Here is a 24310-nt window from a genome sequence, read left to right as displayed (position 1 = left end):
ACTGGAGCTCATAAAGGTATTTGTAAAAGCAACAAACAAAAATGAACCTGCATTTTAACATTTGCCAAAAGTTCCTACAGCTAAGTACCAAAGAGACTGAGCAGCCAAGCAGAGGATATTCATTGGACTACAGATATGTTGGATCTTGGGAGACTAGTGGTTGCAGTGTATTCTTCATCCTGATGAACAAAGTGCTTAGAAATATTTTTGGAATGCTATAACATTGTTCTTGGGAAATAAGAGGGCTGAGAATTAAAAGTACCATGTAGAACTTGTATGAATACATGAGAAACTTTTTACTGCAGCATGATACTAAAGAGGTATGTCTCATATCTCAGTCTCCTCTGAAAACTGTGGTGATTTCAGTGATGAACATGGGGCATTCATTTTGTTCACATATTTCTTCAATGAAATTATGATACAAAAGCAAGTGAAATACTGCAATGTTAACAAATTTCTGCTGGATGCTACAGAGAGGTGTACAGAATATTCCCAACAAGTGACAGGAAAAAAGTAGGTGCTAGTAAAGAAGTTGAATCCATTAAAGTGTTAAAACATATGCAATATGCACAAAGTATAAATGGTCATATTAAGCTAAGAATGGGTTTTTGCTATATTTTGTTGTGTTTCGCACTCAAAAATTTATAAAAGAAAAACTACTTCTACGTTCTTTAAAAAATTTCATTGTGGAACAATTTTATTGCTGAGGTGGAAATGGTGCTGTAATTGTGGCGTGATAACCAAGTGGTAATGTTACCCAGCCAATCAAAACATCATATGTAGCTAAGCTGATTTTTGAGAAGTTAAAAGTGAAAGCTGGGAAAAAACGACTAAAAATGAACGTCAAGCTTTGCCAGAGATTTGGCAATTAAGTTGGACTACTCAATAATTTGTAATTTGAAATCAAAGCATGGGAGAAAACTTCCATTTTAGAAGAATGGTTTAGTCGCCATCTAATACATGAAGTCAAATATTATTGTCAGTCTTGAAAATAAAGTTTGTCTTTATATTCGCTTCAGAGCCAAAATATTCAATGATATTTGATAAGATAGAAGGGTTTCTATTGAAATTAGACACAATATTCAAAGCTCGATGTAACTATTAAAAATTTATAAAGCATAATTTTTCTGTGCCATGATGCTGTATCTTGATGGAATATTGCATAATTCTTGAAGAACATACATTCTCGTGAAATTTTTGGAAAAAGTGACAAAATTTTTTTGGGTGAAAACAAACGAATTAATTGTTGAAACATGTTACAAAAATATATCAAGTATGTTTTAGTTGCTCTGTACAGGCTCAGGCCTCTTGACAACAAATATTGAGATTTCACTGTTTCATGTATTATTTAACTTTGGAAACAAATAAAATATTTATTTAAAAAAAAAAAAATGTACTGAGCATGCATTCCACCAAGTGTTTCATATGAATTATCAAATTTATTTCTTTTAATTTAAAGAAAACCATTCTTCTCTCTCTCTGGAGACAAATTAATAACTATATGAGATTTGTGAATCAACTTCACAACAGTTGTGAACAATAATTATAAAGTGACAATCATTTAGTTACGTGATTGAAAGGCAAAAAAAGAAACCTAGGAATTTATTCAGATTCTTCTACACTAGCCATTAAGTATGACTTGCAAAATGCTTTGAAAACATTGCAAAAGAGGTCTGCTACACATGTATATGCATTAGATAAAAAACATTTATAAAAGAATAAAACTTACCTTCATTCGTTGGAGTAATTAACATTCATTAACTTGAAAGAAAAGAAATTCTGTACCTGAGTTTGGAGCCACCATCAATAGATAAACAAGCAAAATATGCATCTTACCTTTTCTCAAAGTCAAAATTTAACCACTATGATGGATGAAAAAAATTATTTATTGTGCTCTTGTAGATAAGGAGTGAAATTTTGAGTAATAACTATGAATTGCCTGTAATTACTTCACATTTTTTCAGTTCACAGCACACTGCAATTGAGATGCAACGTGTGTGGCCAGTGCTTTCTAGAAACCCAGTCATGTACAAATATATTTCTAATATTTATTGTCCACTGATATGATTATTGAAAATTTGGTAAATATACTCACCATGCATGTTCCTTAACGCCTACTATGTCTTTGGCTCGGAATGTCATACTACAGTTATCAGTATTGCAGTGAAAATGGTCTTTATAAATATATTCACATTGTGGCTGGCAAAGTTCATTTGCATTGTACCTAGGGTAGAAAAAAATCAAATTTAAGCAGCAACATTAATGCTTATAAGACATTCTAAGAACAACATTCAATTTTGAAATTAAAATTTTATTTCCGCACAACACAATTGTATACAGACACAGAAAAACATGAGCTACAAATAAATAGGAACTATACACAAAACAAATATGTGATAGATCATTTTTCATGCCCAAATCAAATGACCCATCCAGGTCAATCAAAAAGTATGAATTTATTATGGGTTAAAAACATATAAAGAAATGTGAAAAAGAAAACACCATTATTCAGTATTTAGAAATGACACTCCATCGCAAAATTTTTGCTCGCAATGCGAATTATCGCTCATTAACAGAGTCAAGATATGTTCCAAATTTTGCTCGTTATGTGAATTGCTTGTAAACTGAATTACTTGCTAATCAAAGTTTCCCTGTACATACAGTAAAATCTCTCTAAGCTGGCTACTCTTTGTTCCCTCTGAAAATTAACTTTTTGAAAAGGTGATTCCCTAATAAAAGTGAATTAATGTGTAATATAATGATTCATAAAAATTCAGGAACAGAATTGTTACTATTGGTAGAGAGGGACCCCTTATATATATATATATAGAGGCCTTTCAGAGAGGTTTCATTTTAACTTAAATAATTACATATTTCCTATCCAATCAGTTTTTTTCCATAATATTTTACCTTACTAAGTATGTTTGCCACAAATCATCAGAATTTTTGTGTTGCTCCATGCTCAGATCAACTGCAGTCATATCTTCGGGTGTCGAATCAGCTTCTCTGCTGCATGATGTTGGAATAACAGGACTGTTGATATATGAAGAAAAGATTGAATTTTTCACTTCTGAAAGATTTTGCGAATTCCAGTGCTGGTCAACTTTTTCTACACCCAGTGCATAACAATCATTCATTGATGACTCTTCTCTAGAAAAGTTATTACCATGTATAGAGCTAAATGAAAGTGGATTCAATTGTAAAGGACCTGGCGCAGGACTAGATGATGAATCACCTGAAGAAGGCTAAAAATAATGGCCAGTTAATGTCACCATATTATTAAAAAAATTAAAAAAAAATGCAGTGCAATAAATGTAATTCAACTGTGTTTAATAACTTGAAAATAATATTTGTTATTTTGTATCATTTGAATAACTGAGTGAGCAGATTTTTAATTTTCTTCGAAAGTTATTTTTCATCACATTTCACATTATTGATATTTTTGTTTTCCTTATTTGTAGTGACTATGATCATTAAGCACAATTTTTCAACATTGTCTTAAAATTAATTAAATTATTTATTATTCTTTCTTAATTAAAATTTATTTTTCAGTTAAGAAAATTAATTTGATATTGTTAAACCATTTGTCACAATACATTTTGATAATTCTTCCCACTTATTCAACAATTAATCTTAAAAATGAATCTGTTATTTTAAGAACTGAAATGAGATGGATACCAGGGCATGCAAAAATTGCACTAAAAGAGCTGTGCTTCCCTGATAGAGGGCCCAGCATGGAAGTTATTACAAGGGTTTTTTTTACAAAAAGGAAAGAAAATGATATTTTTCCTATTTATAACATGAGTGGGTGAGGCGCTTTGTAGCAGCACCAATTGCACACCCTTTAAAGACTGCTCTTGTATTAACCCATCAATTTATAACTGAATAATCACACAGTTTACTAAAAAATCTGATTTTTATTTTCCAGCCGTGTGCATCCTGGAGCAGGGATCTTTGGCAAGCTTTTTTTTTGGTGAATTTTAAGCATGAAACAAAAAATGAAAAAAATGATGGTAATTGTTTTGGGCCCTAGAGCTAGAGCCCTGTCAGCCTCACCCTTTGTGGGGGGGGCCATGGGCAGGAAGCATAAAATTTATTTTTGAAATTTCATGTGTGTACTAGTTAAGGTATATCCTCACTGTTGCTGATGCTCTAGTTTGTTTGTTGAGAACATTGTGAATACAAAGGAGTGGTTTTGGGGGGTGAACCCCTCCTTTGAGCCAATGTAAAGAGTAACCTTAAACTTTCATTGTCAAACACTTTCACTCTTTTTGCACACAAAAATTTTCACGATTTTTTCTCTGAAAAAACAATCTGCATTCATTATTCCTTGTCTAAAACCATCGTCATCTTAATAAAATCATTGACCCCTGAGCCAAGCAGTAATGCTCTGGGAACTCTCTACAAGTCAGTCTGACACAATTAATGCCATAGGTGCTGGAACCCCTAGGGGCCAAGGCCATTTGAGCCCCCACCCCCCAATAAATTTTGAATGGGGGCTGAGCCTCCCAATAATTTCTGAAAAACAATGCAATACACCTTCTCTCTCCTGCATATGCGCTTGAATCCCATATATACGGGACAACTAACAACTTTCAGCGCTTCCAATGTTTTCTTCAAGTGGGCACCTCTGATTGATGTTAATTGTTATGCAAAGGTGAGCTCATGCATTAAGATGGCGATGGCCCTGTCTAAAACACTTTCTATGAGGCTTCAATCTTTCTTTATTTTTATGCCATCTTTCTGCTACTATGACAGCTGTACTGAAGTCAATAAAAAATATATCCAAAACATTTTTTTTTCTTGGTCAATAGACAATGAATGCTCACAGACTAAAGGGGAATTCAAACAACACATATCAGCATTTTTTTCAGATGAAATACAAATGACATATCTATAAGCTAGAATTTGAACTACAAATTTCATTATAGAACCCTGCTGCATTGTGAAGGGGCTCATTATTTTATGTCAGAAATTATTGTGCTACTTGAGCTAGTGAGAAAGAGAGTACTTTTCATGCATGTTAATTCAACTAAGCTCTAAAGTACAGTGCAGTAACAAAATAGAGTCTAAAAAGATTTTAAGTTAAGATTTTAAGATAAAAAGATTTTAAGTTGTCCACTGATAATGCCCCTCCCTCCTTAGGAGAAGAAAGTACAATGTGTAGATTTTCTTTATCCTTTCTTACTTATTGGTCTTTTTTTGTTATAAATCATTTTCCATGTATTTGTACTGTGCACCTTTAGGAGGAGAAATGTAAATTTATGAATCGAAAAATATCCATAATTAGATTACTTACCCTTTCAGGAAGAAAGCCCTGTGGCAGACCACTGGCTTCAGATAATGTTTTTATCATGCTCTGTGCCAATTTAAACTTTCGGTATGCTAGTTCAGTGTCTCGGCGTTCATGTTTTCTCTTATGAGAATACAGTTGACCACTTGAATGGAGGACATATGTGCAACCTGAAATTTCAATTGACAGGGATTTAGAACGAAATTGTCGGTAATGTGCAAACAAACGCTCACACTGCGCAAATGTGGCCAATTGGAGAATTTTATGTGTCCTCTCCAATGAAATTGAAAAAAAAAGTTTTAAAATATAATATGTGTGTGTTAAGTAATTAATGTGTAACATGTTGGTCTATAAAAAATAGAGAGCCAGGAAAATTATGAATACTGACCATTGTACATAAAAACCTCTGCATCAATTAGAATACATATGTCTAAGTTGATTTCATCAGTGTTTTTTCATCATTGACATATTTAAACGTGAAAGGAGTAATTTAGTTCTTATATAGCCCACAAATGTATTTCTGGGCAAAAAAAAGGCAAACAAGCTGAACTGTTAGTGCAACCATGGTGTAGATAGTTATAAGAAAAATTCTGATGTGGGAAGGGATTTTGATTGATTCTTATATGCATTTTTTAAATGTATTTCTTTTCAATCCAGTTGAAAAATCAAATTTCTACTCCAAAATAATGTCTGATGTCATAAGTTTTCTTCAAAAACTTTTTCTATTGTTCTTAGTGTGGCTCATACATTTCAATAGATTATTTACTGGAAATTACTATATAACTGTTTTAAAAGGCAAAACATTGCAGTAATTTATATTATTATTACATAGATATAAACTCAAACGCAAGAGCATGGACATTGCCCAATGAAGTGGCGTAAGAAAAACCAAAATCACCATAATATTAATATTGATTGCATATCAACCGGAGGTATTGATAACCCATGTATTTTCAACTATTTTTAAATAAATTTTAAACAAGATAATGAGTTTTTTATTCTTACCTGGTCGAATACAGTGAATATGATTGCAAACTCTAGAAAATCTACAGTTTTCGAAAGAGCAATGCTCATGTTTCATGAATTTTTTGAAACCATCTTTGTTCAGTTGTTCATCTTTTATGTGATATGATTTGTGTTTTTCTAAAAATGAAATTAATAAAATATGATGTCATTAAAAATGTGCTTTTTATTTTTTCAAATCATATGTTACTTCATTCGGCCTAGATACAATTACAGGGAATCACATGATCACAGGAGCCTTAAGTATTAACATAGATACAAAATTTAAATGACATAGAATTTTGTATCTATGTCAATACTTATCAGTCAACCAGTCTTGTATTCAATTAACATAAAATGTGTGAATACAATAAAAAGCCAGCTACTACATATAAAAAAGATAAGAGAAGTGAAAAATATGTTTTGTGCATATTTTTTAAATGATTCAATCAAAGAATTTGACAACCAAAAAGGAATGTAATTTTCATGAAGTTCATACATTGGTTATTTTTTTTAATCAATTTGATATGTTCGCTGGTGTAAGTAAGACCCCTCTCTGAGCCGAGATTTCAGTATTTTTTTCAGTAAAAAACAAAACCTCCTTTTCTGGAGTAAAAAAAAAAGAAAATTTAACCTGCCCTCACATCCTGGAGAAGGATGGGAGAGATCTTTGATGGGCCTTTTCTGTAGTGAATTTATAGCATGAAAAAAACCAAAAAATGATGGCAATTGTCTCGAGCAGGTGCCCGGGTGTTAACACCCCTTCCTTCAGAAGAAAATCTTGTATACGCCTACATGTATGTTACATGTGTGTATTGTTGCAATACAAAGTTGATTTAAAAAAAATAAAAATTTTAATTGAAAGGAAAAACAAATGGGGGATATATATGTTTGGCCTTTTTTATTGCTACAAAGTTTTTGATAAAATTTGTGTACATGGGTAGTATTTTGGAAGGGGAAGGGAATCTCAAACTGACAGTACAATAGGCTCAAGAATGTGATTCCATATATATTAGTTATTTTCTAACATTTTGGAGGAAGGGGTGGGGACAAGACCCCCTCCAGATCACATTTGCTGGCTAAGGAGTCAATACCAGTATAAACCCAATAATATTAAATTGTAAGGTCTAATGAAATGTAAGGGGGAAAATCTAAAAGTCTGGGCCTTTTCTCAATGATAAACTGGTGTTAAACGCTTTTTGCCCTCTCTTCTCCTTTTAGGGGAAAAGAGAGGGCAAAAAGAGTGTGCATTATACATTTTTATGCTAATAAAATGAATAATGAACACAAAATCAAATATTTCGCTCTTGGTTAGCTTTGGCTGTCAGTTAACAAATCCCATCTCAATACAGTAGAGTTTTGTTTGTCCAACCTTTGCTTATCTGGCATTCTATATTATCCGACGTCCCACTGCCAAAGAAAAAACAGAAAAATGGTGTGTATCAAGAGTTATGGAGGGTGCATTAAAAGAAAGGAAAACTATGAAAAAATGTGACTATGAAAAAGAGAAGCTTTGTACGTTTGGTTTACACAGTTCAGGGACAAAGGTGTGCCTATTACAGCAAAAGGTGTTGGCTCCACTGATGGAAGAGACACTACAGTATTCGTCAGCTAAGTGTTTGTGGTGAAAAACTAGCATCACAAATTTTGAAGAAATGGAAGCATTTAAGGAAAGATTTTAGGAATTTATTGAAACTGAAAGCCTAATAGGTGATCAGATATTTAACTGTGATGAGTCGGGCCTTAAAAATGTCGGGCCTTACAAAATGTTACCCAGTAAGCATCTTGCAGCCAGAACTGAAGCAGCAGCCCCTGGCTACAAGCATAGCAAGGAAAGGCTGAAAATTTTAGCATGTAGCAATGCTACAGGGAACTAAAATTCTTAGATTAAAACAGTTTCAAAAAGCGCTCTTCCTGTGAAATACTACAGTCATAAAAGTGCATGGATGAGCAGTGAAATTTTCAAAGATGGGTTTTTTAAGGAATTCATTCCTTCAAAAGAGAAGTTTTTGAAAAATTTATTACTCCAACGTGTACCCTTATGCAGAGGAGCTTCAAGATGGTGACATTAAGGCAATGTTTCTGCCACCCAACGTAACCACCGTATGTCAACCTATGGATCAGGGTATTTTGGAAATGATAAAAAGGAACTTCTCTCTCTTTCTTTATCACAAGAAGCTACTGTCCACAGTGATAGAACAAATTGGAAGGACAAGACATGATTGAAAAATTGAAATACAACAATGTAAAAGATGTTGCTTATTGAGTTGCCTGGGCTGATGTAAGGGCTTCAAATGGAAAGCACAGATGAAACCAAAGAAACTACTCTACTTGTAGTGTAATGTATCCCTGGATGTGAGGAAGCATCTTTGCAAAAAATCCAAAGTTGGATGAAGGATGATGATCGGTATGAAGTAACTGATGAAGAAATTGTTGTCGCTCTTGTCAGTTGCGATGACAATGAAATTGATGATCAAAAAGTAACTGTTGAGCCTCTCAGAAGGCTCTAGAAACTGCACTTAAATACATTGAGCAACTAGAAGAAGCTACAGGAATCAACATACTGATGCTGCAAAGATGGCGAGACTAGGCAACGAAGAAACTGCACTCGTTAGGAAAGCAGACTATGATCAAAAATGTCTTTAAATCATCACAGGACTGAACTTTTTAAGTACTGTATTTAACTTCAGAATATTCTGTAAGGGGCCGTTCAAGTATTATGTAAGCAAATTTTTAGCCATTTTTGACCCCCTCCCCCCACCCTTGTCAGCAAAATTTCGTTATCAGCTCTGCCCCTCTGAATCGTAACTCATATTTTCATAAAGGGTGGTTACTGACGTAAGCATTATCCAAAACCCCCCTCCCCCCACCCTTGTCAGCAAAATTTCGTTATCAGCTCTGCCCCTCTGAATCGTAACTCATATTTTCATAAAGGGTGGTTACTGACGTAAGCATTATCCAAAACCCCCCTCCCCCCTTGTCATCAAAAGTCAGCAAATCGGAAAATCGGAAACCCCCCCCCCCCCGCCCATCGATGATGACGTAATACTTGAACCCTAACTGTAAGTTCATTTTTTTCCAGTTAACTTTTTTTGTAAAACATGATTATTAGGTTCATATAATGAGTGAAATCGTAACATAGTTTGACGTTTACTACACTTTATCTTAACGCCTCCCTATTATTCAACATTTTCGCTTATCTGATGTTCTGTCGGCCCGTTTATGTCGTATAAGTGAGCCTCTACTGTATTAGTAGCAATGTGACCGGATTTTTATAAGTCAGGGGGCTGCAACTAGAAACGAAAATTTACTCTGTCACCTGGATGGTGCCCCCTCTCAGTAAAATCAGTGCTCTTTCTGATCCAGTGCCTGGGACACCAGAACCCCCTAGCTACGGCTCTATTATCAGTGGAGGAGCAGAAGTAGAAAGAACCACTTCATTCATGTGCAACTTCAAATATGTTAAGATTGAGCATTAAATAGAAATTACTTGTTAACATTTCAATGAAAAATTCAATTTGAGTTTTTTTACAATTTTCCATTAGATTGTTATTTTTCAAACTAATTAAGTTGGTTATTTTTACAATGCCACTAAATGCAAATACAAGGTCGCAACAGGCCCAATGAGGTGACTGAGAAAAGATGCCCATAACAAGTATGGATGTCATATATTACTAAAATACAGCAACCCAATTAAAAATGCAATCGAAAAAATTATAAACAACATATATAAACATAAAATATGCCCATAAAATGTATTTATGGTTGTCTTATTCTAAGTATGGATAGCTTCTCGATTTACCCCAAAAATTATTTTGTAAATGTCAGTGGTGGCTCATGGTCAAATATTCTGGGGTGGGGGGAAGTGCAGATTTCGAAAAATATGCTGCCATCTATCCATATAAATATGTAGTCAAGTAAAATATTGCACAGCATTGAAAACTTATTTTTGTTTATTAAATTATTTTTCACATTATTTGTATATGTATACCTTACAAAAACAATAATGCTCTATTTGTAGTGGGGGAAAGATCAAAACACGACAAGACCATGCTAGTAACTGACTAGAATTTATTACACGATTAACATTAGATTAAATTGGTAACAAGTGTATGGTTATTCTACATAATTAAGAAGTAGTAATATTAGTGGTGATCACATTTGACTGGCGGCAATATATATGCTTCAGGTGGGCATGGACTAGCCGTACACGCTCATTGTTGATATGCAAATCACTCGGGAGTGTTGCCAGATCCCAACACCCCTTTCCCCATGTTGGTTGCCTTGGATACAGTTTGCATGTCCCTCAAAGAAAGAGGGAAATGTCACGTGATCCAAAAAAGAGCCTCATGTGACAAAGTCCTTTAACCACTTTGGACAGACGATTGCCCTTTCGGGTCTTTCACTTGACATAGTCAATGTCGGAACCACTAGGTCTAGAACCACTGGATCAGGAGCTGTCTTGACACTTTCTGCAGATATGACAGGTTCGACACACCTTCATGCACTGCCGATTTTTCTGCTTGATTTCCACTTGAAAGTTCTACGGCAGATGCAGGCTGCAACATCTGGTCTACATGTTGCCTGACTATATTGCCATCCTCAGTAACTGCGTGGTACGACACAGGACCTGTTGGTTCTGACACAGTTGCAGGAACCCACTTTGGACCCTGTTCGTAATTTTGTACGAACACTGGTACATATGCAACAAAGGCTCGTGAAAAACGATTTCAGCTTTTTCTAGCAGTATCAATTTCCTGTTTGTCTTTCCTCTCGGCATAGGCGGAGATTGACTTTGAAGTCTGGGGGGGGGGCCTAATGATGATGTCAGCTCATATATACATTAGATCAGTCGACTCCACCTTTGACACTGGGGGGGGGGGGCGCCCCCCACGCCCCCCCCCCGTATCTCCACCCATGCCTCTCGGAAGTCAGGTTTGGATGTAGGTTATCCAAGACAGTCTTTAGTCGTCTTCCCATGAGTAACTAGGTTGAGAATTTTTGTGGGCCCCCCAAATTCAGACTTTTACGGGTCTCTTATGAATTTATAGCGTGAAAAACAAAAAATGATGAAAATCGTCCTGGACCCCAGGGTTCGAGCCCTGTCAGCCCCACCTCTATGGGGGGCCATGGATGGGAAATACGGCGCGTATGATCACCCTGGAGAGGATTCGGCAATATTCAATATTGTCAATTCTTGCCAAAAAAAAGCTAAACGTGAAGAAAACCTGAAAGTAAAAATTTTTATCCTGCAAATGCAAAAAATCGTTGAACTGTGTAGTCAATGGCATGAAATGGGGGGGGGGGGGTGAGGCACCAAAATTATTTAAGTGCTTAGGGCGTTCAAGCGTCTTAATCCGGCCCTAAGGACTCGTATCGCAAGGTCCCGGGTTCAAACCCCACGGGTGCCACAATGGTGGTCGGCTGAAGTTGATGGTTCAGAACTTCGAGGCATGAATGCGAGCCGATCTTCCCGTTAAAAAGTCTCGGCACGGAGAGCAACAGGCCTACAAACGATACACATATTCAATCATTCCACTTTACACACTGCACTTCTGAAATATACATTAGATAGCAGGTTAGCAGCACTGAAAAATCACACAACAATAGATACGCACTCAGATTGTTAGGTACACACACACTTCCTGCACAACTGATTGGATAGTAAATTGTCCATGGCGATAGACCTGAGTTGTGCTCGGTTTGAAAGAAAGATACTATTCTAAGTCAGTGCACCACGTGAAGTGACTAAGAGGTAGTACGGGAATGCATAATAGAGACTAGCGACAAAAACAATTATATTATTTTGTTCTACACCGCACATACTGGAGGAGCGAGAAAAAAAGAGAAAGAGGCCACTCCACACACGATGTGCGGGAGTTGAACAAACAACTCTACTGCGGAGAAATCATCACACCCTTACATTTCAGAATTCCTCCCCGGTCATTTTCTCTATCCTCCTCCTCGTTTACTATATACGGACATCTCTTCCCCCCCCCCCATATGCGTTTTTTTCTTTCTAGTCGCAATTCTTGGAACTTGTACCTCTTCGCTCTACTATGAGCGCAGCCTAACACGGCCGAGTTTGCTCCTAGGATAATACAAAACTTCTTGAAAGTTAAGCGCAAAGCTGCTTGAAAGTTTAATTAACTCTTAATGCAGATTTGGGATAATATGAAAAAGACAGTTCGAAAAACGGCTCTGAACGAAGAGAACCGCAACGTCTTCATTTTCAGAATATCATGTTTGCTCACCAACATCTAATGCCGAGTATTGAAGTGGTGTGGAAGGGTGTTACCTCTTCGATTCAGAAACAAAGGAAACAGGATCAACACTCAATGCTGATTCCTAGTTGTGCCATCTGTTGTGAAAAATGAGAAAAGTGACATTAAAAAGGGTGCGTCCCAGGCGTCCTCCTTTTCCATTTTTCGGATCTGGTAACCCCAGCAATAACCATCGATCTTGCTCGACGTAATACCGTGTTTCTCCAAAAATAAGCTCTAGCATGATTTTTCAGGATGCTCCTAATATTAGCCCTACCCCGAAAATAAGGGGCTCGCCTAAAGTACCAAAGGGTGTTTAGAGGTGTCGCGAGTTCGATACCCGGTGCATCCTTGTCAGAAAACTTTCCTGACACGGGTACAACAAAAAACGGCGACTTGACCGCAGCAAAAAATTGCTACCGCAGGGAGTTCCCCATCGAGGGGTTAGCGCACCAACCTCTCGATGAGTATAAAAAACAAGCCTGCCGTTTGGAATCGGCAATAAATTGTAGGTCGCGGTGTAATTAGCCCTCGTGTGCAGAAAATGACCGTGGTGCGACAAAAATGATCAATGACCGAAAATAAGCCCAGCTAAAATCGTCGAGCAGCTTTTTCGGTATAGAGCAGCTTTTTCTAGGGGCATCGCCAACCTTTATATGAGGTGTCGCGGCGAGCTTGAGATATTGATTTGTAAACCTATTTATGCTCTGAAGAAGTTACGGGAAAAATTTATACGGGAAAATATCTATTAATCTATCCTGAGGAGCCGCTGACAATCCTGAATTAGGCAAGGGAGCAGTGGTCGACAAAAATTTGTGAACCATTGGTATGAGGAAAAGTGTTCCACTGAGAGAGGGATTAACTTTACAAAATATTTGGGCTTGCCAATGCTAAAATAAGAAGGCGAGATATCTTGTCAATGCCACTCAAAGGATTGAGATCCGTCTGAAATCAGCGATGAAACGTACTGTCTCAAGTCTACCGTTGTGGTACTCATTGCCAATGCTAAAATAAGAAGGCGAGATATCTTGTCAATGCCACTCAAAGGGTTGAGATCCGTCTGAAATCAGCGATGAAACGTACTGTCTCAAGTCTATTGCTGTGACTACCGTTGTGGTATTCAGATTCTATGATGCTTATTTTATTCTCATGCTTAATGAATATACATGGTGCATGGGAAAGTCCCTTGCACGTGAAATGACTAGCAAACAAAAGGAGCTACAACTCCTCACAAGGAAAGGGTATTTCTTCAAAAATTTTAATTAAAAAAAAAGCGCATTCAGTGCAATATTTGAGCTATGTTCAAATGGTGATTAGTATTGCTTTAGCAACACGAGCAGATATGTTCCGGCGTCCCCGAGAGCGACTATTCCAAAATCATTGGTGACACCATGCAATGGCTTGAAACGACAAACATGGTGTCACGAACATAAGAATTGGACACAACAACAATGGTAGAATGTCATTTGGTCAGACGAATCGTCGTTCACATTATTCCAGATTAACGGACGTGTTTACGTTTGGATTACGCCAGCACAAGCTTATGATGTTCACTGCCTCCTTTCTACTATTAAGCATGGAGGGGGATCAGTGATGCTGTGGGGCGTCATGTCTCACCATGGTATCGGCCCACTTGTTGTCCTGGATGGGCGGGTTTAAGCCAGTGCCGTCTTAACGCATGGGCATACCCGGGCACTGCCCGGGGGCCTCAAGAGAGGAGGGGCCTCACAAAAATGAGATGAGGTTGAAATTTTCTAGGATTTACCAGGTAGGGCATCCGAAAAACCACTTGGCCCGGGGGCCCAAGATACTCTTAACACGGCCCTGGTTAAAGCATCGGTTTATGTCAGTATTCTGTCCGACCATCTTCATTCAATGGTGCAATATTAGTTCCTTGATTCTCGACCTGTGTTCCAAGATGTAATTCGCCCGTTCACACTGCTGGAATTGTCGGAGACTGGCTTGATGAACACGATGATGAACTGCAACACCTCGTGTGGCCCGCTCAGTTCCCTGATCTTAAAAGAATTGAACCTTTGTGGGGTATTTTGGAGGCCAAACTGCGCAGTAGGTTTCTACCTCCAAAGACACATTCTGAATTAGTGACCTTTTTGCAGGAGGAGTAGCTACGTATCCCCGTGATGTAAGGCATGACTTGTATTTTTCCATCCCACGACGGATACAAGTTGTAATTAATGCAAAAGGAGAGGAGCCCCCAGCCTATGAATAAAGATTTTGTCTCATTTCAAGGGTGGCCATATTATTTTGTCCAACCCCTGTACATTAGATCAGACGAATCCATCTTTAGCACTGGGGGGGGGGGGGTGTCTGATCTAATGTGGCCCCGTATCTTCGCCCATGCCCGCCAGCTACTTATATATTGCCGGATTGTAGGTAGTTAGCTAGTAAACTCGCCTAGTATAATTGAGCCTTATGTCGTTGCAACACATGAGGGGCCGTTCAAGTATTACGTAAGCAAATTTTTAGACATTTTTGACCCCCTCCCCCTTGTCAGCAAAAGTAAGCAAAACTCTAATCCCCCTTGTCAGCAAAATTTCGTCAGCACTGCCCCCTACCTCCTACCACATATTGATGTGATCAGATACGTACACGCGGGAGAGGGCATAGGTAGGGCTCCTGCACCCCCCCCCCCCAGACGAATTTTTTTTTTTTTAAGGTATAAAAGATTAAAAAAAATTAAAATTTTGAAGGAAAATACCTTTATATGTAATTATAATTAATTTCTGTTAATTTCAATGCTAATATTTGAAGAACTCAAAATTTCTCTTTAAGAAATTCATTACGACCCACCCTTTGACCAGCGGACCAAATGTGGCCCTGAAGGTTATGTGACGTGGCTTGTCCCCTCAAACCCAATTTTACAAAAATGAACTAAGTGGCACATTTACAGATCGCTTAAATGACCCGCGGCACAATTCCAGAGCATTTAAGTGGCCCGTGGCACATTTTCAGATCACTGAAGTAGGCCCGTGGCACATTTTCAGATCACTGAAGTAGGCCCGTGGCACATTCAAAAATGACTGCAGTAGGCCCGTAGCACATTCAAAGATCACTGCAGTAGGCCCGTGGATATACTAACGGGCCTAACGTAGGCCCCACGGAGTCGGATGTATCGAAGGCACCATCAGGTTCTCCGTTATATAATTTACAAAAAAATTGGTAGAGGCTGTCTTTTATACCCCGTTATACAGTGCAATGAGACATATTTAGCCTGGTTATTAAAATTGAAGCTGCCTTTGTTTGCATTGGCAGGGTATTGTGTAATTATTACCTGAACAAGATCTATGTTCATCTTATACATCCCAAGACAGCGTAAAACAATTTTGTTTTGTTACGAATCATAGCAGCGGACCTGGTGTGCGAACAGAAAGAGGTATTAAAACCGGAGGGATATCATCAGATTGGTATTTACTATGCCCATCTGATGATGTAATTGATTTTGATTTGCGTTACATACTACTTACTGAGGTATAGAAGAGAATAATTTCATTACGAATCAGGGCAGCAGGTCTGGTCAACAACACCTATAGCAGCAGTGCCGTTTTAACGCATGGGCTCACCCGGGCACGCCCAGGGGGCCTTAAGGGAAGAGGGGCCTCACAGAAATTAGAACCCGTTGAAATTTTCGAGAATTTCTCTGGTGGGGCCTCAGAAAAATCACTTGGCCCGGGGGCCCATGATGCTCTTAAGACGGCCCTGTATAGCAGAAGTACTCCGCACGAAGCTCGTGACGTCACTGAAGAAGGTCATCTCATCTATAGCCATTGGATATACAAATACAAATACAACGCCACAACAGGCAAAATGCCCAACGAGGTGGCTGATAAAAATATACCCATAAAAATATGGATGTCATATATTTCAAAAATACAGCAACCCAATTAAAAATGCAATTAACACAAATTATAAACAATATATACACAATAGCAGGCTGACGCATGCGCCATCTTCTATTTTGTAGTATATCTAATGGTTATAGGTGAGATGACCTTTTTCAGAGACGTCACGACTGTTAGGTACACACACTTACACTTCCGGCACAACTCTTTAGGTAGTAAATTGCCCATGGCGATAGACCTGGGTTGTGCTCGGTTTTAAAGAAAGAAAGAAAGAGACGTCACGAGCTTCGTGCGGAGGCCTTCTGTTATAGGTGGTGTTGGTCTAGTGCCTGGACGGTAAGAGGAATTGAAACCGGAAAAAAAAAATCATCGGATTGGTATTTGCAATGCCATTTGACGATACCATTGAATTACATTTGCGTTGCGTACTTTCTGAGATATGCCGAAAAATAATTCTGTTACGAATCAGAGTAGCTGGCCTGGTGCCCTGACGAGAAGAGGTCTTGAAACCGAAAGAGTCATCGGATGAGAGTCATGATATTTGCAATACCCATCCGACGATATCATTGTTTGTGATTTGCGCGAAGAACTTTCTGAGATATAAGCGTTTGAAGCATTTCGTGGGTGCACTAAGTTTTTGGTGATGCACCAGGTACCGTCATATGTTTTAAAAAACCTATTCACGTAAAAAAAAAAAATCTACTTTTATATATGTATCTCGGTATTCAACGGTTAGGGTGAGAACATAGTACTTCCGTACTTCCCATTCTGGAAACCAGCGTCGTCTCCGATTGGTTAAAAACCTGAATTTCAAGCTAAAAAAAATTATAAATTCGGGTTTTTAATCAATCGCAGACGATGCGGGTTTCCATAATCGGAAATACGGACGCACTATGTTCACACCCTTGGGTTATAACGCGGGGGATGAATTACTGTATGTTCCCCGATATACGTGGTTCTGCTGCATATATTGGTTCGGAACAATATTATAATTATTTACTAGATAATATTTACCCATGTCAGCTTTGTTTTTGAAAGTAAAACTACAGCCTGAACGACGACAGTGAAAGTGAGTGGTTCTTTGACCAAAAAATAAGCAGGATGAAGTTAAACAGTTCTCTGTGGCCCGAAAACGCTGAAATCCTTCCTGAATTATGGCAGAATCTTTTCTGTGATAATTGGCGTGCATCTGTACATCTGAAGTGCTGATGTATACTTTATCACAGCTTTCCTATTAAAATTGTAAATGGTAATGGAAATTAATATGATTATAACAAAAGAAAATGCAGTATGTGTGGGGGAACAATTACTGTGTATAATTGTAAGCATAAAAGTGTTATTTCACTTTGAGATGAATTTGTATTTTGATAGGAGAGAAAATTAATCATTAATTCACACTCGTTCGGTGGGTCACATAAATTTTACACCCCTGTATCAGTGGTTTTTAGTTATCGTGGCTCCTAGGGGCGTCTCCAATCTTTGTCAGGGTCGTCGCGAAGTGTTGGCATATTGATGTGCGTCCATTCAATTCTTCGAAGTAGTTCTTTTCCACACTATTCTGAGCAGGCGCGTATCTGTGGTAGTGTGTCGGGAGAGCTTTCTCTAGAAGTTATTGGCCGGGAGCACTGAGCTATACGGAAACCTTATAGCTCAGTGGTCGGGAGTAGGGATTAACGATTCCCGGGTTTTTCTCGAACCCGGGAAAGCGGAAATAAGAGTGATCGAATACCGGGAATATCCCTGGATCAGATTATGGTAAGCATATGAATATAGTTCAAGTAAACTTAAATTTATTTCAATTTTAATTTAATTAAGAAAATTCATTTAATAACAGAAATAGCATTGATATTTAAAGTTTATTAATTAGCATCATTAATAGTTATGTATTTATTAATTTGTTACTAAAAAAATTTGAGTAATTAATGCATTGATTTATGTGTGTGTGTGTATAGAAATAATTTGTTCTCTTCTCACCGAAGGTTCGACTCTAAACAGGTCAATGTGTTGAATGTATCTCGTAGATTGCTACGGTGCCTTTAAGACTAAAATATTATTTAACAATGGGTGTGCGGTTAATAAATTATATTAGAAATGAACGATTACACTATAATACTCTCATTAATTAGAATAATAATCTCAGCGTAAACTATTCTTCAATATTGTTGGAAGTGATGTAGTTTTATAAAAAATGTCTTTAGAAAAAAATTTAGAAAAATTATGTTTTTTCCCTTTCGTAGTAATTTCAATATTTGTAGAAGGACAATAATTTTAATATTTGTCCTTCAAACAATTTGAGTTAGGTACTTTTTATTTTTGAAAAAAACAAAAAAAAAATATTTCATTTAATTAGTTTTGAAACAGATTCGCCGTTGCAAAAAAAGGCTTCACATTCTGCACTGACAGCAACCTTTGAGCGGTGGACTACTTAACTCTTTGAGCACAGCAGAAATCATCAAACCTCCTGTAAAATGCCATATATTTTTTAATGAAGTAGGCTTTCTTCTGATTTTCAGCAGGTGAAGACTAAGGGATATAGGGAAAAGTGTGCCGTTGAAAATTAATTTTATAAAATAGCTAGGCTTGCCAATGCTAAATAAGAGGCGAAGGATCGATAAGATATATCATCAATGCCGTTTTGAGGGTTAAATATACTGTGTGTAATTGATTTAATAATTTAACTATTAATTCGATCAATTCAAAATTTATCGATTGCAGCTGCTTAAATGCGTGCTTCTAATGATAATAAATTTCTTAGACCGGGACTACACGATAAAAGTTTTATAAGCGTTTTTCAAGTTTTATAAAATAATTTTTATCAAACTTTTATAGTGTGTTTCAGCCTTTAGGCATGTTTAATTCAATAAAGAAACGTGACCTGGCTCTAACTTATTCTTCTTCCAGGATCCCGGGAAATGAGTTGAGTTCGGTTGCATTTTAGGTGCGGGATCAAGGGAGAGAAACCTTGGTCAGGGTGATTTATTGTGTAGGTTCGTTGAGTCGTCTCATATTTCACATGAAAGACCAGTTTTTCTCACATTATTCAGCTTTTGAGAAGGGTGATCGCCCTCCCCCCCCCCACAGGAGCAGCGTTTGATTCTGGGAAGCAGAGATTAAATGATGACTAAGCCAAGGGAGCCACTGGGTGGGGTTAAAAGTTTGAGAAACACTGCCCCCCTCCGTACAGTAGATAAGAAAAGGCCGTAATTGTTACGGCCTTTGTTTTTAGGAGTGAAATCAAGTCAGAGCCATCTTAGTAGCCCACTTGAATAGTATGGGGTGCGTATGAAGCCACCAGATAATGAGATCTGGTGCTATGGTTTTTAATGTATGCAAAATAGAATGCTTGTAGGCTAGTATTTTCAAGCCAGTAAGAAGATTACTAGAAGTACTAAGGTTATTTCGATAACAGGAAACATTTTAATACATAGGGTATACAATTATTCACATGGGTTCATACCTTTAAACAATGATAATGGGTTTGCTTTCTGTTATGAGAACAATTGTAAAAACGATCTGAACAATCATCCATCGGGCTGTACCTCATGAAACCATGCTGGAGAGAATCATCTCGTTTTTTATGCCATTTGAAGTGTCGAATCATTTCTTCTTTCTTGACAAATACCTAAAATGAATCTAAAGTTTTTATAAACTTGACAAAAAACATTTTTTTTATCAATATATTTTGAGGTAATTAAGTAGTTTTAAGTATAAGTAGTTTTTTAAAAACAATTGCACCAGCAGGTTTAGAAGCACCCCGCATTACGGATGAAATGCAGGAGTTTTTTTCTTGAAATACGTATTTTTTTTAATGGTGTTAAAAAAAATAACAAGAATTACATTTTAAAATTTAAATTATTGAACTTTCATTCAATTAATTCATTTTAAATTGATTTCCGAATTGAAAGTTTACCATTTTGGTGAAATTTTTTTTTTGAAATTAACTTAGAAATAAAGTGTTAAACAATTTGGGTTTTACTTTCCACTGATATTTCGTGAACTTTTATAATTTTCAGATAGATGATGTGTCCGGTTCGCGTATTCTTCTTAACTTACAATATCTGGACTAACAAGTGATAGTGGGATATCAAAGCTTAAAAGCAACTTTTTTATTTTAGTTTCACGAATCTTCCATAAAAAAATAGCTTTTAAAAATAGTTCACCAATAAAATAGCTATAAAAACCTCAACAATAATTGCAAACTGGTGATACACTCACCCTAGAATTACAATCCATACAGTGAAAATGTTCTCTGTAATTTAGATCTTTGCAGTAATTATTGCCACATTCTGCTGCGCTTGCAAATCTATAAGAAAAGATGAAAAAAATTAAATAGATAAAAAAACGCGCTCGCGCGAGCTCACACACACGGACCCTGTATCCACAGTCAAGTGGTTTCCATCTTCTATTCACTGGATAGCCGTGAGTGCCAGCATGACTGACAAAGAAATTTCTGGATGAATTCAATAAAATTTGTGATCCGTAAAAAAAGTTTTGTTGAAACCTGAAGTGGATTGACAACACGAGCCACTACCCGAACGTCTGCTCAAAAAGGAACCAATCGTAGATTCAATTTCTTTTTTGAACATACAATTGAAATACAGTGGAACTTCGGTTAACGAGATTAATTCGTTCTGCCAACGTGCTCGTTATTCGAATCAAACTTCCTCATAGGAAATAATGGAAACTTGGATAATTCGTTCCACAATAATTCATTCACATGAAAATGTCTAATAAAAACGTTATTCATTCAATAAGGCAACACAATAATAATACAATATGTAATACATAATAAATTCGATAATATTTACAAATTAACTTACTCTAAACGACCAGAGAAAGGAAGACTATACCCACTCACAGTCTGTAAACTTTGTGTGTGTGTGAGTGAGTTTAAAAGGAACCCTCTATATATATCGATATATATCTTAGATATAATATAACCTTATGTCTATGAAGCCTATCTATGACTCTCTTTTGCCTCTTTTGTTGTTTTTTCGGAAATGGGAAATCGCAATACTGTTGGACTGATTTATTGCTCGCACTGCTACAGATTTATTTGGGGTAGTTCTTTTCTACAAAGATTGCCACGTGCCACGCATCTCTTTAATCTCATTTGAAGTGAGGGGCTCCTCATTTCTCTCTCCGTCTTTCTCAGACGAGATCTCTTGCATAAGGTCTTGCAGTTGCGTGCAATGGAGATCCATCTGCTCGTCTATGGATATGACTATGTTCTTCCACTAGTTCTTGAATATCGGGCTCATGTACCTCCAGTCCCATGGTCTCCCCCAAGGACACAATCTCTTCAAAAATGGTGGCCCTGGTTCATGAGCTAGCTGCTCAAAGTCACGTTCAATAATACAATCAGCCCACATTTTTTTGTCCAAGCAGAATTTAAAAAAAGTGCACACACGTGTGGTTACAATGCTATATCTAGTTTCGTACCGTAAACAGTCACGTTTGTACGGGTGTTCATTCTTCGAGTTAGGCACGCTGACCGAAAACTGTGAGGGAGAATATTACCCACAATTTTACAGCACGTGTGTAGGCGAGAAAGAGAAAAGCCATCAGCTCAGTTGTGATACTTTGAAAATAAATAAACAAAGCAGAGCTCGTTAATCGGATCAAAATTTGTTCAAAATTTTTGCTCGTTATGCGAATTGCTCGTTATGCGAATTGCTCGTTAAACGAACCGCTCGTTAACCAAAGTTCCACTGTATCTCGTTGTGAATTACGCAATTTTCTTTCTTTTCTTGCAGTCGCACAAGCATCATAGCTACAAATAAGTTTTGAGTGATTTGATTAAAAACGTTAATGAATAGCTTATTATCACTTACTGTGATAATAACCTATTGACCCTAATTACTTAGTTGACTATTATGCTAGTATGTTGAATTATCGTATTTGCCGTCGTAGAATACTTATTTTTTCTTTGAAAATCTATCTGACAAACAACGCCCATCGTATATGCCGCTGGTAAATTTTTAAACGAATGTAAAGAAAAAGTGTAATAAATAAATAGATAAATAAATAAAACATGAATGAATAATTGAAATAACACAAAGGCGATGCGTCTGAGTAAGCTGGCAAGTAGATAACTTATTCCGTCGTGAAACATCCGAAGTCCCTTGGACAGAAAATTACTGACGAACCGTTGATCCTACAGGCAACTTTCAATTAGGGAAAGTATTCAAACAACGTGTAGACCAGTGTTTCCAAAAGTGGGCAATATTGCCCCTCATTGGGCGATAGAATAGTCCGGGGGGCGATAGAAGCTACTGGTATAACACACGATCCTATGGGTTCGCTTGAGTTGGAGGGGGCGATGAAACAAAAAGTATGGGAAACTATGGTGCAGATTAAGTAAGATACGCCATTCATATTGCAAGGGGTTGTATAGTTAATAAAATAAAAAATTAACTTTTTATACGGACACCCGGTCCTAAAAAACTAAATTAGAAAATTGTTGCCCATTCTCTCGTGAGGAAGATTTTTGATGACCTCACGAGAGAATGGGCTACAATTTTCTAATCGGGTTTTCAGGCTAGGGTGTCCGTATAAAAAGTTTTTTTATTTTAATAACTATACCACCCCTTTCAATATGAATGACGTATATGTACATCTGAGGTCAGTAGTAGGTTTTTGTGCGTCGCCAGCAATTTGCGGCTAAGGGACTTGACTGGTCACCCCCTGTATACTCAGGTTAAACAAAGTATTCTTCTTGTTAAAGTCTAGTTACCTCTTCACGTAACGTGTGTAATCGACTGGTGTCAGCTTCTGATGTTGGTCGAATCTGTACGGAGAACTGAGATTTCCTGCGAATGAAACAAAAACAACTCCAATAAAACATCTAAACATCTATCCTCATGAATATAAGTACTATATGGATATTCAGAGGCATTGCAAATTTCCAGCAACGAGCAATCACTCTCTCAGCCATTCATTCAAAAAACATCGGCACACGTGTGTATATTAATATAAATATTTTACAGCGTTTGTTAAGTGGCAATTCGCACTTACTATTAGAAAGAGCAGGAGAGACAGCTGATGAAGTGCATGGCGTAGCTGCTGAAGAGTCGCTGCTGATATTGGATTCGGTGGAAGTGTTGTTCACCGTAGAAAAACTTGAAACGTTCTCAGAGACTGCCTGTGAAGATGGGACCTTGGAACCAAGAGCGGCTATTGTAAAAATCGTTGCCATGTTTTGAGGGAGCATCATCTACAAAATGATCATTTTTTTGAGAGGTAATCGTCAAAACCCTTGTATCAAACGATTATTAAAGTAATTTACCCCTTTGCTGGTGGAAAAGGGTATAAAGGCATAGTAGGGGAGACGGGGAATGGTGTTGTCACACTTTTTACAATTCAATTCATTTCGGGTATGTAATTCAAACCAATCCAAATGTTTTTGATATACATGTATTTACATCAAGTTTGAACAATTGGCGTGTACTTTAGGTTTTTGCGAATACAAAAAAAATCAATATTTCTATGAAATATAAATTTTTAAAATTTCTTGTCAAGTGTGAAAACCAACCCCATATACTGGGCAAGTTGTCACACAACATTAATTAGGTATTCACTCATTATAAAACCTTGAAAATGGCAGAACTAAATAAGCTTTATAAAATTATCTAGAATTTTCTTGTTCAACTCTATTTTATTACCAATTTGCTCATCAAAATGGATAAAAAAGTTGAAATAATTGATTACTTTTTTAGGTTTAATATAGTTTTTTCTAATGTATCCCACTTCTTTTACTTATTACTAGGGCTCGGATTTCTATGCCTTTGAATATTTTTTATATTTTTGCACATTTCGCTATTTTTACATGATAGAGGATACTTTCAAAATTTTAAGGCATATGTTGCATATTACATAATTTTCGATGAAAA

The 24310-nt window shown here is 37.0% G+C and overlaps 1 protein-coding gene across 3 annotated transcripts in view; it reads right to left on the bottom strand.

Annotated features, from left to right (window-relative positions):
- The window catches only part of LOC149079957 (zinc finger protein castor homolog 1-like), a 171779-nt gene that overhangs the window by 37148 nt on the left and 110321 nt on the right, over positions 1-24310 (bottom strand). For all 3 annotated transcript variants that reach the window (XM_089238865.1, XM_089238866.1, XM_089238867.1), the window contains exons 4-12: positions 23436-23634; positions 23155-23230; positions 20634-20721; positions 19876-20040; positions 17433-17649; positions 6299-6436; positions 5300-5463; positions 2911-3245; positions 2096-2224 (exon numbers count right to left, since the gene is read on the bottom strand). In XM_089238865.1, coding sequence (XP_089094991.1) covers positions 2096-2224; positions 2911-3245; positions 5300-5463; positions 6299-6436; positions 17433-17649; positions 19876-20040; positions 20634-20721; positions 23155-23230; positions 23436-23634 — 1511 coding nt within the window. The remainder of the gene's footprint in view (positions 1-2095; positions 2225-2910; positions 3246-5299; positions 5464-6298; positions 6437-17432; positions 17650-19875; positions 20041-20633; positions 20722-23154; positions 23231-23435; positions 23635-24310) is intronic.

Source organism: Pholcus phalangioides, unplaced genomic scaffold (genome assembly GCF_987345545.1).
Source record: "Pholcus phalangioides strain wild (caught in Gottingen) unplaced genomic scaffold, Ppha-v1.0 ptg000011l_1, whole genome shotgun sequence".
In the NCBI taxonomy this organism is placed as follows: Eukaryota; Metazoa; Arthropoda; class Arachnida; order Araneae; family Pholcidae; genus Pholcus; species Pholcus phalangioides.
This window is presented reverse-complemented; position numbering and strand designations above follow the sequence as displayed.